This window comes from Dunckerocampus dactyliophorus, chromosome 14 (assembly GCF_027744805.1).
Source record: "Dunckerocampus dactyliophorus isolate RoL2022-P2 chromosome 14, RoL_Ddac_1.1, whole genome shotgun sequence".
NCBI lineage: Eukaryota > Metazoa > Chordata > Actinopteri > Syngnathiformes > Syngnathidae > Dunckerocampus > Dunckerocampus dactyliophorus.
The window spans coordinates 28,007,356-28,024,824 of NC_072832.1; the positions used below are offsets into that span (position 1 = coordinate 28,007,356).

General features: G+C 41.8%; 1 protein-coding gene across 18 annotated transcripts in view; it reads left to right on the plus strand.

The window, feature by feature from the left end:
• Positions 1 to 17,469, plus strand: part of LOC129193597 (protocadherin-15-like) — a 346,331-nt gene that overhangs the window by 138,046 nt on the left and 190,816 nt on the right. For all 18 annotated transcript variants that reach the window (XM_054797865.1, XM_054797864.1, XM_054797866.1 and 15 more), the window contains one exon: positions 12,240 to 12,400. In XM_054797865.1, coding sequence (XP_054653840.1) covers positions 12,240 to 12,400 — 161 coding nt within the window. The remainder of the gene's footprint in view (positions 1 to 12,239; positions 12,401 to 17,469) is intronic.

The following is a 17,469-nucleotide window of genomic DNA, read 5'->3' on the forward strand; positions in this document are numbered from 1 at the left end:
CATGTTGCACCCAATCAGTGTTAAATTCTATCATCACGTCCTGATATGATGATTGCTGGGTCATCAATATGTAATTAGTGTGAAGCTGAAAGGCTCGGATTAGCAAGCAACACCTGTTCCTTGTGGATTAGAGAGCAAGACTTTTCCGTAAAGCTGCCTGCATACGGTACACACCGAACACATCATCACTGCATGCTTTGTTTTTACCTTTCATGTGCTTCAAAAGCTAAACAACTGGATTGATGCCACACTGGAGGCTCTGAAAGCACAACATGCAACTTCTGTGAGCAAGCTTAATTAGACTACAAGGTGTTTTTTTTTCATTTTTAACATTTGTCATTATTTGATGTGCAAATAAAGACTGCAATTAGAGAGAATTATGTGCATTTATGGTCAGTGTAATTGCCTCTGACACTTGGAATTTAATTTGTGCTCATCCTCGCCATCCTGGTTGGAAATGTGCATGAGAAATGTAAGCTGTAAAAGTAGATTTAAAAAAAGTTCTTGTTTATACTGGGGATTTCCGATATTGGCTTTTTTGTTGATATCTGATACACCGATATTGTTCAACTCTCAATTTCCAATTCTGATGTCAATCGATACCGATATGTATAACATCATGGTAGAATGAAGACATATCTGTTGAGAAACGAATGTCTATCAGCAACGTGGTTGTAAACATCTTGAGGGAGCAAACTTCCGCGTCTGTTTGCCGCTATTTCCGCGTGTTTTTACATTCCCGCTATCCCGTGGACATACTGTATGAATGAACAATTTGTGCGCAGGAATACAGTGTTTTCCACAATGTGGGCAAATGATGCTCTCAATAATGGCCTTCTCTATAGGGGAACAAAAACCATACCCATATTACATTTTTATGCCAATAATATCAGACATCCCCAGTTTATAGGTATCATGTTGGGCTTGAGAAGCACAAAGTTATTGGTATCGGTTTGGAAACCAAAAAATATATTGTTCATCTCTACTGTAGTGTAAATGTCTCTTTTTGTGTTCTTAGGATTTTGGGCACCAGCCCATCTCATTTGGACAGCTAATCGCACCTAAGACAGAGATTAACATATGGTGACCTATCTACAAACTGTGTGTGTGTGTGTGTGTGTGTGTGTAAGATAGTAAAGAGAGCAGAGTGTTTGTATCGGCTACGATGGGCTCGTGATCGTGTGTTATGTTTCTGCTTTCCACGTGTTTAATGCGTATAGATTGTCAGAGATTCAAGAGTTTTATTGTCATATGCACAGTAAAACAGGTAGTCATACTATGCAATCCCTCACTATTACAAGTGAAGCATTTTGTCTGAAAGGTTTGACATGACTCGGGATTCTAATTCCTACGTTACTTTCCCTGCTCAGACATTTTCATGACTTTCATACAAGCCAAAGACAAGAAAGTTCGTTTTTTTTTGGTTATCTTGTGATTTCATGGCATAGGATAACATAAAGAATCATTTATTACTTCCAATACTTTGGATGTCTTTCAAGCAAACTCTCTCTGAACTCCCAAAGTCTGTGTGACATTTATTATCAACAGAGCTGCTCCAGGCTGTAAATCACAACGACATCTTGGAATTGGAAGCAGCAGAGGACTCAGAAACAACCAGCGCTCAATTCTGACCTTTTGGGTGTCATGCCGTAGCATTTAATTACCTTTTCAACACAAATGTCCCAATTTTCTGGGTTTATGGGGCAAGATACACATCCTCTTGCCTGATACGTACACTACTACTGAAGAAGCCTCGCACACACTCGTAAAAGTCACCACTTTGCAACACATGCTGATTTGGACAATGCTTAATACGCTAATTTAAAGTTTTAGTCTCAGGACCTTTTTGACATGACTTTAAACATTCAACTTACTTTCTCAAGGCAAGCCTGGTCTGTGTGTGAGTCCATGTGATCAATGAAGGACAATAATGGTGTTGTAATCAACACCATATAAGCTAATGCTAAGTCAGTCCAGCAATTTCTGGCTGTGGTGTTCAGCTTACTTTTTCTCTTTGACGTCATTGATACTGTTTGGTGGTGGCATTCAGAACACTCCATGTCAAATCTAATAAGATGATGGAAATGTCTGAAGACCTTGTGTGTGAATGCTTAAGCAGAATGAAGAGATGAATGGAAAAACAGAAATGAGCAGGAAAGGCGTGAGTGTCAAACGTCCTGAAAGTGTTTGATGTTGGAATAGCGACCGTACACGGAGAGATCTAGATGTTGAAATAAATGTTTGTTTGTTTGCAATTATGTTTTAAGGCGTTAAAACCCCTCACCATACACTTTATACACTTTTCTCAGACAGGCAATAACATTTTGTCACATTTCTCTCGTGTTTAACACTCTCTCAAAGTTCAAATTTTGTTTGAATTTTAATGATCTACTTGGTTGGACGCAAGAAATTAAGTGACTCCCGTGTATTTCACTCCTCTGACCTCGTCCTGTCGTCCTGTCGCCGTTCTGCTGTAGTGTTTTTTTATCCTTATTGAAACGTACTGCTCCTGCCGTCGTCCCCCTCCTTGAACCAAAGATTCATTCAACCACCACTACCATCCTTTCCTAAAAGATTCAGTCATTTAGCTTCCATCAAATAAACAAGCCACAGCCACCTTGCTTTCAGCTGGCTCCGTGACCATCATTACATCTGAATGGGATGCTAACGAAGGTGATACCACCCAAACAACCATCATTGGCGGGCAGAGGCCCCACTCTATTGTATCCTAACCATCGTCATTTGACACCACTAAAGATCCAACTTTACAGTATATTTAAAGGATAAATAGATTGGATCTTGCACCAAGCTCTCAGACTAGAGCTGTCCTATCTAGTCTGACTGGTCTTTGAGCATGAACTCATGAAGCCTGTTTGGATGAGAGGCCAAAGGCCTTGTAAGACAACCTGAACAGTCCAGTTGCCATCGATTCAACGCCCCGACAATACAATGACCTGCATGCATGACAATATCCACAGGCATGTCACGTAATAAGTAGTCTCTTTAGTGGCTGAAAATGTTCTGTAAAGTAATTTCAGGGAAAGAGTAGGAACCCAGATTTTGGTTGATCACGTTTGTGGAGATTTTGAAGCTTTCCAGAGCCAAGCAAGTCCAATTTCCACTTCTATGGTTATCATTAGACTTAGACAAGAGCAGACCAAAAAGCAAAACAGCACTGCAGTGATCTCCTTTTGGTATTGATCAGACTTTGTCCATTTTGATGTCAGTGTTACCGCAAGTATTTTGTGACCTGATGATGACTTGAATTCCCAACATTTGATTGCATTTTGAGACATTTTCCAAGAAAATTGTGTTTCACCTCCTAATTGTTTGACTTTTAGAGTGTTTTGCGCTGTACCGATTCCAAGATGAGACGGAGACCAATCTCGACCACACTAATGTTTGGTGCTGTGAACTGATATTTTAGCATTATGTAGTTTAATTCCATGCTACGAAAAGTAAACAATCCATTTTTTACCCTGGCAACAGATAATGCATTTTGGAGGACTAAAAGTAGATAAAGGGATGGATGGAGGCAGACTTTCATTCACTCCCTTGAAGTATTTTTAAGTGCTTTGCTTGGAAATGGTCCTGCATGGCAATGATGTCTTCGCTGAATTATACTGTATGTCCTCAGTGACCCGATATAAATGTCCAAAAGTCATAAAATACTGTGACCACCCTGAGCAGAATTCTAATCTCAATGAATCTTTAAGGACAAGACTTGCCACAGAGGAAATATGTATGTGGATTTGGAACTGGTTGACGAGGGGGCGCTGATGTTCCAATTATTCTCTTACTAATAACTGGACTCTAACATTCTTGGGCGGCGTTCACACTCACAGTTGTGGATGTATAAAATGTACGTAAAAAAAAAAAAAAAGCAGCTAAAGCTGCTGTATAATCTCAGCTTTCTTTACCATCTTCCATCCACCTTCTTTCACTTATCTGAGGTCGGGTTGCAGGGGCAGCAGCCTAAGCAGGGAAACCCAGATTTCCCTCTCCCCGGCTACTTCGTCCAGCTCCTCCCCGGAGGATCCTGAGGCGTTCCCAGACAGCTGAGAGACATAGTCTCTCCAACGTGTCCTGGGTCTTCCCTGAGGCCTCCTACCGGTCGGACGTACCCTGAACACCTCCCCAAGGAGGTATCGTGACTAAATACCTGAGCCACCTCATCTGGCTCCTCTCAATGCGGAGGAGTTTCTCCCGGATGGTAGTGCTTCTCACCTCACCTTATCTCTAAGGGAGAGGCCAGCCACCCTACGGAGAAAACCCATGTTGGCCGCCATCTTGTACTTTCGGTCACTCCTCAAAGCTCATGACCATAGGTTGTGTAGGAAGGTTGATGGACCGGTAAATTGAGAGTTTTGCACTTTGGGCTCACTTGCAAGTGGACCAAGACCCATCTCTCAAGCAGTCCTGTTTGGTTCACACCAGGGTTTGGATAATCTTGTTTGCCCCTTAACCAAATGAGCCGTGCTCCCACAATAAAAAGTATACAGAAACATTTCTCTCTGCATTGATCGCATCCTCTTGAGGAGCTGTGGCCAGTCGTCTTGCCCCGCCTGGGGACCAAATCCGGGTCGTAGGTCAGCATGAGACATGCTCAGTATTGGCTTTCTTATGGATATGTGAGAAAATGATATTGTGCAGCACTTCATTGCTGATACGGATATAGGCAACAGCTCTTGGCTGGAACTAATGTGGCGTAATGAAACCATGATGCTTCTTCTACTGAATGCATTTCAAGCGTAGACACTGTTTGTGTAAAATAAGACACATACTGCAAGATGCACTACAAGTTATAGAAAATATGGTGAAGAGTCATTCCCAAGGACACAACAGGAGTGACTAGGATGTAGGAAGCGGGACTCGCACCACCGTTCATTTCAGCCGAACCAAACATGGCAACCATTAATACGACAGCCCTTTAGAGATCAAGATGGATCATACATCCAAACCCAAATGTATCCAAACCAGACTTTTAGAAAAAAGAGAATGTGATCAGACTTAAAGACTTAAAGGGATAGCTTGGATTTTTGACATGAAGGTGTTTGACACCCCCATCAGCAGTGTAGTCCAATAACAGTGACTTACCCCCCACTTGGTCTCCTAAGTCCAGTTCTGGTCAGATTTCTTTGATGAACGTAGTTCCGCTTAGTTGCTGGGGACAATTAAGGAAAAAGTTTGGCTTCTAAAAACAATATGCCTTCAAAATATTAAAACATTTGCATCACAAAATGCCTTCTCTTTTTTTTTTTTTTTTTTTTTTTTTTTTACCACTGCCCTGTCCAGCCATGCCGTCAAGTGCTCAACAGATTTACTCTGCCAGGGAGAAGTGTGATATACTTCCCCTGTTATACAAAATTTATTTGACTTTGATGCTTGTTATTAAGCAAATAACAGTGGCCGGACCGGAGCAGGAGGGGACAGAGAAGAAGAGAAAAAGAACCGGGTGGGGGGGGCCGGGTAGATGAGAGGGGGACAAAAAAGGGGGACAAAAAAAAGAGAGACAAGAGACAAGGACAACAGCAGCAACAACAACAATTGTGACAACAATAACAGAACAACAGAAACATACAGAACTACATCAGCAAATAAATGTCTGTGACAACTATAAAGACGAACAAGGACATAAGGACAAAGGACAAAACAATATCAACAACCACAATGACAACGCTGTCAATGACAATCACACATAATAGTAGTAATGAAATGATGAACTATGATAGTGATCACAATGATAATACTGCATTGAAACAGTCACACATAATAGTAGTCATGAAATGATGAACTATGATAGTGAACAGAATGATAATTACTGTAATGCACATCATTGTAAAAAAAACTATAATCATACTGCTGATATCACCGTTGCTGTAATAAAACAGGTATCTGTGTATGTGGGGAAGACTTCATATATATAAAGGTGCAAGAATGTGTGGGCGTGTAATTGTCACTTCCACCTCCCAGAGAGCCCCGCCCCAAATAGCCAGGCCGAGCCCCCGCCGCCAGAAGGCCACCAGGCCCACAGGGGCAGGCAGCACAAAGATCAGCGCCCCAAGAGCCAGCCCAGAGAGCCCTCCCCCCCGGGAAGACCAGCAAGGGGCCGAAGAGAGGAAATCCCAGCCAATGACAGATCTCACCCCACAAAGGCAGACGAGTACCGGGGGCCACAAACCGGCAGGCCCAGAGACGCCCCCACAACCGGAAAGAAGCCGCCCGCACCGGAAGCGCCAATCCCCACCCACCGCCACCCCCAACCCCAGGGAGCTCCGCTCCCTGGGGTTGGCCCCCTGTATGGCCCCCCTGTAGGCCCCCTGTATGCCCCCCCCCCCCCCCCCCAAAATAAATAACTAAAATAAATAAATAAATAAATAAAAGTACACACACGCACACATGCACATACACACTCCTACGCACACGCACGCACAAAATGCCTTCTCAAAAACTCAAATCTTACAAAACACTCGGTGTTATATCGGTCCTTCGCCGTATCCCTACGCACTGTCGCCTGTGCGTTCATGTGAATGTGACGAAGATACTTGCATCTTCTTCCGCTGTGGAACACATACATAAACAAGATGGGCACAGCGCTCCTTCGCGGAAGAAGATGCGAGCGTCTTCGTCACATTCACATGAACGCACAGGCGACACTGCCAGGGATACGGCGGGAGACAATCTTTTGAACACATATTGTTTTTAGAAGCCAAAGTCTTGACTTAATTGTCCCCAGCAACTAAATGGAACTATGTTCTTCATCACGGAAATCTGACCAGAACTGGATTTAGGAGACCAAGTGGGGGGGTAAGTCACTGTTATTGGACTACACTGCTGATAGGGATGTCATACACCTTCATGTCAAACAATCCCAACTATCCCTTTAAGTCTACCAACTATGTGGAGTTTGTATACAAGTAAAGGTAAGGCCGCAGATGGTTTTCTGTTTTGTTTGGAATGGAATATTTTCTCTCTGCTTTGAACAAGACATGTTGAAGGCTTGTTGACAACAGAAACATGCCGAGTTCCTCCTTGGAGATCAACTGGACCTCGCTAAACCTTTTGTTGGCAGCTAATCAATCTCTCCAGCGCTGGCATTGCAGTTGCTTCTATCTGTTCCTGTTTGAATTCAATTGGAAACTGTCCTTGAGACTCTTAGTCTCATTTCACAGCTGTTGGAATAAAATAATCTGGAGTAACTCTCGCCCTGTAAAAGGACCGGTGCCAACGGCTTTAATAAAAATAAAAAATAAATTTAAAAAAAGGGCCCTAGAAGTATTTCAAAACATTTTTAACAAAGTACGGTAAGTGATTCTCTTCTTTTTAAGTGTTTCGTACAATAAGGTACACAAAATTACAGTAGTTAAAGAGGAACTAACCTATCTAACCCTAATCCTAACCACTACTCATTAGACATTAGTTCCTCAGTAACGACTGTGTTTTTGTGTACCTTATTGTAAAGTGTGACCGTGTTTCTTAATGAGCAATCTGTATTAACATTGAAAAAACCCAAAGGAGTCAGTGCCTCACCAGCCATGAACTTCACCGATGAAGAGTTGGTAAAAGCGCATTAGCTGTCTGCCAGCGTGATGCGGAAAGGCTGGTAGCTTTGCAGCGGCTGAGATGAAACCAGTTTGGGAGGACGGTGGGGCAATCATTTCAAACCTTGCATTGAAAAAAAAAATCATCTGGGGACTGCTGTGAAGCATGTCGTAGCCATGACGACCATGTTAATGGAAGCAAAATGAAAAGATAAAAAGGTTGAATTACTTTTCTCCATAGTTGGAATGGTCCTTCACAAGCTTTCTTCGCTGCTTCCGTTGACTGAATCAAGCTGCTGCTGCCGTCGGTTGGCATGACTACACCAACGGACATTTGCTTTTTATCCTTTTCATAACAACTCAAGCCATTAGAACCAATTAAACATCGGGTAATGGCTTGTACATAGCAATGCTCGGTGGTGTTAATGGTTAGATTAGAGCCGTGTTGTGTTGCCGAGTGTGACATCTCTCAGCTGGTGGACGTGTTTTTGCTGTTCGAGCTTAGCATGAAGGAGAGAGAAAAGTATTTTTTAATCAATATTAGCCACCTGAAACTCCAGCACCGTGGCGTTTGAAAAGTGCAAAAGGTTTGCCAGAGACCCCTGTGGTGCAACACCAGCTGCTCGGAGCGTGTGTCCGAATACAGCACACCTTGCTGAGCCAGGCCAGGTATCTCCTCCTGCTCTATACTTTTGGTTCTCCTGACCTCCGTGGTGTCACACCGGCTGCTCGGAGCGTGTGTCCGAATACAGTGCACCTTGCTGGACCACAGCAGGTGGCTCCTCCCCCTGTAATCTCTGGTTCCCCTGATAGTAGTGATGTGGTAGTATTGATGTCATCATATTTCATTAGGACTAATCAAATGGTCAAATCCTAATTTGTTCCAGTCCTTCTTACCTGCAGGTAACTACAGTTAAATCTAAATAAAAAAAATGTTCACAAAGTTTTCAAAAAATGATCGGTTATTGGTACCATGTCGGTCTGGAGAAGATGAAAGTTATCGGTATCAATTAAAAAAAAAAAGTGTGCATCTCTACCTAAAATGAGTTTCAGTGGTATTACAAAAATCAAGCCTGTGAGAAAATAGCTCTTTTTCAGGTCTTACTGTACAAGTAAATCATTACAAAAACTCTGAAATATAAAAGAATAATCATTAGATTATTCTTTTATATTTCAGAATTTTTGTTCCTCCTCCTTGTTTGCCATCTATGTTTTGCTGTCGAGCTGATGTTTCCCAGCAGTTTTGTGTTGCTTAACAAATAAACTCTTTGCAAGAAGTGTCTGTGAAGTTATTCTACACAAACAGAATCCCTTTCAACAGCGAGCTGCTTCCTCTTCTTTGTCCTCTGGATGCGCATCAGTGAGAAAACCTTCTCGATGTTTGCATTGTGAGCGCAAATTGCAAATGCAAACGTCAGTAGTCCAAGTAGCCTGCATGCTTTTGGCTTTTTCCATAGTATTTGGGCCACTGGAAAACATTTTTATCACTTTCTAAAAAAAAAAAAAAAAAAAAAAAAAGCAGCACCTGGACAGGTCCTGGGAAAACAGGACATTTGGTCATCCTAGTATTTGTGATGTATGCATGAGCACTGGTGTGTAAATAGGTCTGTAAATAGGCAATATGGTCTTTTCAGTCAACAAGTGTGTTACAGAGCAAGTCACAGGTGCATCATGGGATGCATGCACTTTGAAATCCAAGCAAACGTACAGATTTATGCTAATGGAACACAAAAAGCCTGAAGGTTTTAATCTTGGCCTTACTTTTTGTACTACGGCACTTTGATGAAGGGGACAAAACCACCACTTAACTCCAGAGTTTGCTTGTTTTTCAGTCAAGCCCCAGTTATTTCATTAACGTACTCATTTGTCCACTTCGACATCACTTAGACTCCTGGATGAACAGCCTTTGGGAGGAGGGCTGTCCTCCAAGCTGTATGTCCGTGGTCAAGTTCAGTCAATACCAATTACCAGCTTTGCCTCAGTGTGCTGCTCTCCTGCAGGCTAAGCATTACTAACCTGCGTGCACAAACTTTCTACCAACAGTTGCATCCATGAGAAAATGGCAATATTTGAGTTTTATATTTCATAGGCTTTAATAACTTTACGAAGTTTAAACAACTATGAAAGAGTAAAAATGGCCACAAGTATGTTTTTTTTTTTGTTTTTTTGTTGACTGCCAGTAAGTGACACAGACAGCTCTATGCACACTGCAAAATACAAGAGCAGTGAGCAGTGATCGCTGCTTATCAAGCCCTGGCATTAAACCCCATACTATCATTCTAAGATTCCTATAATAGATCTAGACAAAACATACACAGTCATGGAAAAAATATTGGACCACTCTTGTTTCTTCGGTAAAGGTACCTTTGTTTGTACAAATATAACAGTGATAACACATCCACAACACTCATTATTCACACTCCTACCGTCAGGCAGACGCTACAGGAGTTTGAAGTCCAGGACCACAAGGCTGGCAAACAGCTTTTACCCACAGGCCATCAGGCTTCTCAACGAAGCACTCACACACGCATGCAACACACGCACACACTCATAGCACTTTATTTATTTATTTATTTGTATTATTTATCTGTATTAATGTCTCTTCTGTTGTTGTTGCTTAATTTATTGGTATTTATGTTTCTTATGTTCTTATTCTTTCTTGTGTTTTCTTTCTTTTCTTGGGAGAATGAACAGAATAAGATTTTCATTGCATAGTAGAACTGCTGTTTTACTGTGCACATGACAATAAAACTCTTCAATCTTGAATCTTGAATAACAAAAATAGCTCATAAGAGTTAAAGTTTTTGGCAGTACAATGCTATAGCGATTCATGTAAGAACTTAAGTGATTTTGGTTATTAAGGTAGATATATACAAGATTCAAGATTCAAGATTCAAGAGAGTTTTATTGTCATGTGCATGGTAAAACAGCAGTTATACCATGCAATGAAAATCTTATTCTGTTCATTCTCCCAAGGAAAAGAAAGAAAAACACAAGAAAGAATAAGAACATAAGAAACATAAACACATATACATAAATACCAAGAAATTAAGCAACAACAGAAGAGACATTAATGCAAGTAAATAATACAAATAAATAAATAAATAAATAAAGTGCTATGAGTGTGTGTTGCGTGTGGCGTGTCTGAGTGCTTCATTGAGAAGCCTGATGGCCTGTGGGTAAAAGCTGTTTGCCAGCCTTGTGGTCCTGGACTTCAAACTCCTGTAGCGTCTGCCTGATGGTAGGAGTGTGAATAATGAGTGTTGTGGATGTGTGCTGTCCTTGATGAGGTTGTGTGTTCTGCGTAGGACTCTAGATTTATAAATGTCTTGCAGTGAGGGGAGGGCTGCCCCAACAATGTTCTGTGAGGTCTTGATCACCCGCTGGAGTGCCTTCCTATCACGTGTTGTACAGTTACCGTACCAAACAGTGATGGAGGCGGTAAGGACACTTTCGATGGTGCATCTGTAGAAGCAACTCAGGATTGTGGTGGACATGCCAAATTTCCTCAGTCTTCTCAGGAAGTACAGTCTCCTTTGGGACTTCTTCAGAATTTGTTGGGTGTTGTGAGACCAGGTGAGGTCCTCGCTGATGTGTGTGCCAAGGAACTTGAAGGTTTTCACCCTCTCCACCTCAGTCTCACCAATAAACAGGGGTCTATGTGGCTCCTTTTCCCTTGTTCTTGGGTCGATGATCATCTCTTTAGTCTTATCTGTATTGAGAAGGAGATTGTTATCACGACACCAAGCTATGAGGTCCGCCACCTCTCTTCTGTATGATGTTTCAACACCACCAGTGATCAGTCCGATGACTGTAGTGTCATCCGCAAATTTAATGATGCTGGTGTTGTTCTGGGAGGCCACGCAATTGTAGGTGAAGAGCGTGTAGAGGAGCGGACTCAGCACACACCCCTGTGGGGTCCCAGTGCTCACAATTCTTGAGCTGGATGTGCGGTTGTGGACTCTGACTGACTGGGGTCTGCCTGTGAGAAAGTTAAACACCCAGTTACAGAGGGAGGGAGACAGGCCAAGTGTGAGGAGCTTATTAGGTATATAGGTAGATATCAGCTCTTAAATTAAACTCTTATGAGCTATGTTTATTAACATCATCATCATCATCATCATCATCATCATATTTGTCCAAACAAATGTAGCTTTAGTTGTACCAGCCATTAAAATGGATCAATAAACTGAAGAAACAAGGGTGGTCTAATCATTATTTTCCCTCAACCCTTACTTACTGAAACGGATGATGGACTGCAAGATAGGCTAGAAAGACGAGTGACACGGGCAACCAGGTGCAAACAACCACAGCCGTGAACGCGGGCCAAGAAAGTGGTGTTTTCATAACGATAATAACATTGAGTAAAATTGTATTGTGAGGAGTATGTTTTTTACTGGCAGTGATAACCACTGGTAGCGATCCACTAGCTCTTTGCACGCTGCACAGGCCTGAAGACGACAGACAACGATTGTTGTTTAGCAATAGCGAACCTTTTTTGGTAGGCCATCCATGGGTCACGCCCATCAAGCTAGTGGGGGTCAGAGGTGGTATCATGCCCATGAAAAAAAACAAACCTCGAGTGGCGCAAACACGTCTCATGTTGAGTGAGAAAACAGACTCCAGGGTCACATGTTACTCTTAGAACATCATTAAAAGGTCTGTTTTGCAGGGAAATAACTCTACTTTCACTTTCAGGCACGGTCCTGGTGGAGAACATGCAGATAAATGGCCGCACCCAGGACCCAGGCAGAACCATCTCTCTGACTTTACTGGACAACTACGACTACTGGGTCATCCTGGAACCAACACGACAGAGGCTCTACCTAAACAGCACCGGGCGTGTTCTGGACAGAGATGTAAGTATGCAGAACGTGTTCCTTGTCCAGGAAATGAAAAAGTGTCCCCGCCAGGTTTCCCTTTCTTTAGATTCCACCCGCCATACGGTTTTATGATTGCCTGGGAAAAATAAAATAAGACACCTTTTAAAAACATATATTTTTTGTATTTTAAAAACATTTTTATATATTTAAATTGTATTATTATTTTTTACATTTTTTAAATATATTCAGTAGTAAAAGTAAGTAAGAAAATTTAAATAAAATAGACAATCTTTCTTGCTAAATGTATTTTTTCTGTCAATTTTGACATGACATTTGTATTTCATGCATTTAAACTCTTATTTTTGTTGCTGTTGTCAAGCCCCATTTCAAATGCATGATAGTCGTCGTCCGCTCACATTTCTGCTTGGCGCAATGCAAGTCTGTAGATATCACAATAAAATCAATGAGGTGATGATGCACATTTACTGTATATGGTTTCCAAGTTACAGGCAGCCCCCCCGTTGTGTATTTTCTCACAGGCAACTGGCGCTGTATGTCAAACGTTTCAGTAGGGGTGTCAGCACTTATGTTCCATCTTGTAGTTGAACAATGTTTTCGTCTATTTACGTTAGGGTTGTGAAAGATAAACCGATACGACCGGATGTCCGGTTTGACAAGCGAGAGATGCGGTTGCATGGGTACCAGCCTCCTGGATGGATAAGAATCATCATAAATCCTGAGATGGATGGATTGTGACATGCGCCGGCTATCGCAGGATTAGCAACTGCTTGACAGTCTGTCTCTTAAACAGCGCTGCTTGAGGCGAAAGGGTTGTCACGCATGCTCTGTAGTTTAGCATGACTGAAGACCAAAATGAATGTAAGTAGCATTAGCATTAGCATTAGCAGCGTGCTAGCTAGTCACCGGGAAATATTTTCAACACGTTAGCAAAACATACGTACATTGTAGCCATCTAATTGATCTTATTTATGATTTATTGTGTAAAAGTAAGACGGGAACAACATCAAATTAAAAGCACTGAATGAATACAGAGCTACCATCCACCAGTACCAGCCTGGACCTGGTTTTTCATCACGTTACCCTTACGCATTCCCACATAGTGTCAGCATTGGGGAGAAAATATGAGGTGAAAGAAAAAGGGTAAAAAGACAGTATAGTAGTCTATCTGTGCAGCGTGGAACATGGTGCGTTCAAGGACCATCCAACAAAGAGGGACACGTCTCCGCTCGCAACATACAACATAAACATGAAAAAACTGTAGCGTTTCTAACTGTAAATTATTGTTTCAATAAATGGCCCATATTTCCAAAATTTCCACCATTTCCATAACATTTGATGTAGTAATTTACAAATTATTTTATTTATTCATTTCTTTAATCATTGCACCTGAACGTTTCCCATGGCTCTGTGGTTGGGGACCCCTGCCTTCCAGCATGCTGGGGGGTACGATGTGCTCTTTTACACATTTGAAAATACTGTAAGAATGACACTTTTATACAATTGGATTCTTTATGTTACGGCAAAAGACTCATGTACATCAACAAATGTAACCGCCCAATCGTATCAAAGGGAATCGCATGGAATCCAATCAAATTGTTTGTACATTGAATCGTTGTGTTTTTAAAACACAGGTTGTGCGCGTGACCATTGTATGGAATCTCCGTGTGTGTGTGTGTGTGTGTGTGTGTGTGTGTGTGTGTGTGTGTTCTGTGGTTTGTGGTCCGGCAGTGGTGATTAAGGGTTATAAACATTCATTTTTATATTCATCGTAATGAAGCCTGTTTTTAATTGAGGTCATTAATTCTTAAGTCCTGATAGTAGTGCGTGTGTGTGTGCGTGTGTGTGCGTGTGTGTGTGTGAGGAGGGTGCTTAAATTAAAAACAGATTAAATACAAATTAACAAGCACCCATGTTCAGCCTCTTTTATTTGTCTTGGCTGTGCTGTATAACAGTTTTTTGGGGGTTTTTTTGTCACTTGAAAGGAAGAACATGATCATTGGGTGACTTGGCGGGGGCCCAGGATTGTAAGTGATGGGCAAAATAATAAAACAAAACAACAAAACCGCACTTTCTCCTTTTAAGAGTGTGGTATTTTCCAGACTATAAGTCGCTCCGTAGTATAAGTCGGCACCAGCCAAAAATGCACAATGAAGAAGAAAAAAAACACAAGTCGCACGGGGCAATAAGTCGCATTTTGGGCGGCGGGGTGGAATGTATTTGATAAAATCAGAGACCAAGAACAGACATTTCATCTTGTAAGTTATAGTGCTGAGAATGAAATGGAGAACAACAGGCTAAATTGGGTGCTCTGTGGTGGCCTCAGCCATCTTCTATGCTGGACGGTCCTCTGGACTCCGTGGAGGAAGTGGGGGAGAGAAGGATGTTGGCTAAGCTGACATCCATCATGGACAACACCTCTCACCCGCTACATGACACTGTGGGTTCCCTTAGCAGCTCCTTCAGCAGCAGACTGTTACACCCACGGTGTAAGAAGGAGAGGTTCCGCAGGTCCTTCATACCGACCGCTGTCAGGCTCTACAACACCTGCACCACCTGAACCATGTTGTAGTCACTATGTATTCTTTACTTGCGTATCTTGCTTGCTGCTGTAACAAGGGGATAATAAGGGGGATTAATAAAGTACAAATACAAATACAAATACAAATAAATAGGCGTCTGTTCACGTAATGTCTTTAGGTAGTATGTCAATGTAACATACTGTATGAACAGTTATTCTGATAACTATAGCCTGAGCAACATGACATAACTAGTTTACGTGATACATATCATTTTCTTTTTGGGGGCATTTGTGTTTCTCTTTATAAGATGATGTTTGCGTTGTACATTTGCAGTGGTACAGGAGCGATAGGAGTAGCAGATACTGGCACACAAGCCTAGAGGGCCCTCTCGTGGCTGTCAGTGTGTGTGTGTGTGTGTGGGGGGGGGGGGGGGGGGGACGTATATAAGTCGCTCTGGAGTATAAGTCACAGGACCAGCCAAACCATGAAATAAAGTGCAACTTTAAGTCTGGAAAATACAGTTTTGCTTTGGGATGGACTTGTTGCCACCCATTTCCTTCTCTTTTTCCTGTCATTTTGTCATTTTGTTGGCGCTGGTGGCTCATTTTTCCTGCTTAGAGTCAGACGGACAGATGAGAGCGGTCATAAATCAAATCTGACATGCTTGATCGTCTCAATTAGTGTTTTGCAGTTTTGGGCTAATTATTGCCTTTACACCGAAAACAAAAAGGCAATTATGTGTGACAGAAACAGTATATATAGTTTTCCAAATACTTCACCTTTCTTTTTGGATATTTTCTTCTACTAATATTTTTCCTTTATTCCCATGTTATACATTTTCCCCCAAGTAAGTTTCCTAAAATTGCAACTGTATTCATTATTTTTGACTTTAAAAAAAACAAAAAAACCTTTCTTCTTTAATATTTCAACTCCATGCTACTAAAATGACATTTTTCCTCATACTATTACTTTATTCTTGTGAAATGATGACTTTTTTCCTTGCTAGATTACAAACTCGTCTCTTAATATTTTGACTTTTGATTGATTTTCTCTTTTTTTGGTGTTGTTTTTTTAAGTTGCCTTGTTAAATTACATTTTTGGACTGTGCTGCGGGCTCATAAAATCACAGCCGCTGGCAGCAAATGGCCCCCGGGCCACACTTTGGACACCCCTGGTTTAGCTCATTTCTCCAAACAGAAATTGCATTCTCAAAACATGGACCGACATCCAAACAGCTCGGCAATTGTTCACAACAGAAATGAAGTTGTCATTCATTTGATGAAATTGCCCATCTCTTAGTACATGTGTCAATGTGTAAGTACATCTTTGGGAATGATTAACCCTTAGATGCACGAGTGACTGGACCCTACACTCTTCCATAAGTGGGTCAAAAATGACCCATAATACAATCAATGCGTTTTTATGAAATTTTTGTCATTTTGGTTAAGAATAATCACTTGTATAATATTTAGTATTATATTTAGGACCATACAAGAATGATTTCATGTTTGAAATATCTTTATTTTTCACTTTTTAACATTTTTGAAAAAGAAAATTACCCAGAACAGCAATAGAAAAATGTGAGCATCCATTGTGTGTGTGTGTGTGCGTGCACGTGTGTCTGTCTATGTGTGTATGTATGTGTAGAACTGTCCAGTCATTGATTGACAGTTCCTCTCTCTTTTCCCTGTTTTGCCTTCTTGTCTCATCACTGTATGCAATTCTGACAAACTACCTGTTTCTGGCAGTGATCATTGCACACAGGTACATTGCATTTCCCACACCTATTGTTGACTTTGTTACTTGGGCAGATCTGACACCTTTTTCTCTTTGGTTGGCCCTGTGTATTTCTTTCCTGTGTCTGGCTTGTGGCTTTTGTCACCCCGCACCTTTCCATTGCTTCAATAATCGGGGTTTGCAGTTGGGGGCAGCTTTCCAGTTGACTCCTCATGTATGGTGTGACAAGCTCCTTTGACAGCTCTTTGAGGAACAGCCGTCGTGCATTGGTGATGCCACTCTTGAAATCTGGGTGCCGAGCCATGAAAAAGGTGTATGCATTCAGGGTGCCGATGTCAATTATGTTGTACCACAGCACCATGGGCCACCTCTGTGTTTGGCGCTTGCACGTGTAGTTGCCAACCATTTGATCAATGGTGTCTACACCTCCTTTTGTCTTGTTGTAAAATGTGATCACTTCTGTTTTATCTTTCTGCTATGTTCATCCACTGCTTCGTCGTGGTGCATCGTGCTCAGGAGCACAACAGCTTTTCCTTTCTTTCTGACATAGCTGACCATGGTAAGGCTGTCGTTGAATCCAAACTCTGTGCTGTAAACCTCCCTGGACTTGGAAGGCTTCATCAGAGGAGGGATGTCTGGCTTGTTCAGACGTAGAGTCCCCACAATAGTGAGATCCTTCTCCAGGAGATGCTGCGCGAGTGGCACACTGGTGAAAAAGTTATCCATGGTGATATTGCGACTTGTGTTTCTAAATCTACTACACAACTGCTGGACAATGTTTTCTCCCAGATTCTTCTGAACTTCTTCCCCTGGTTGTCTCCCCGTGTA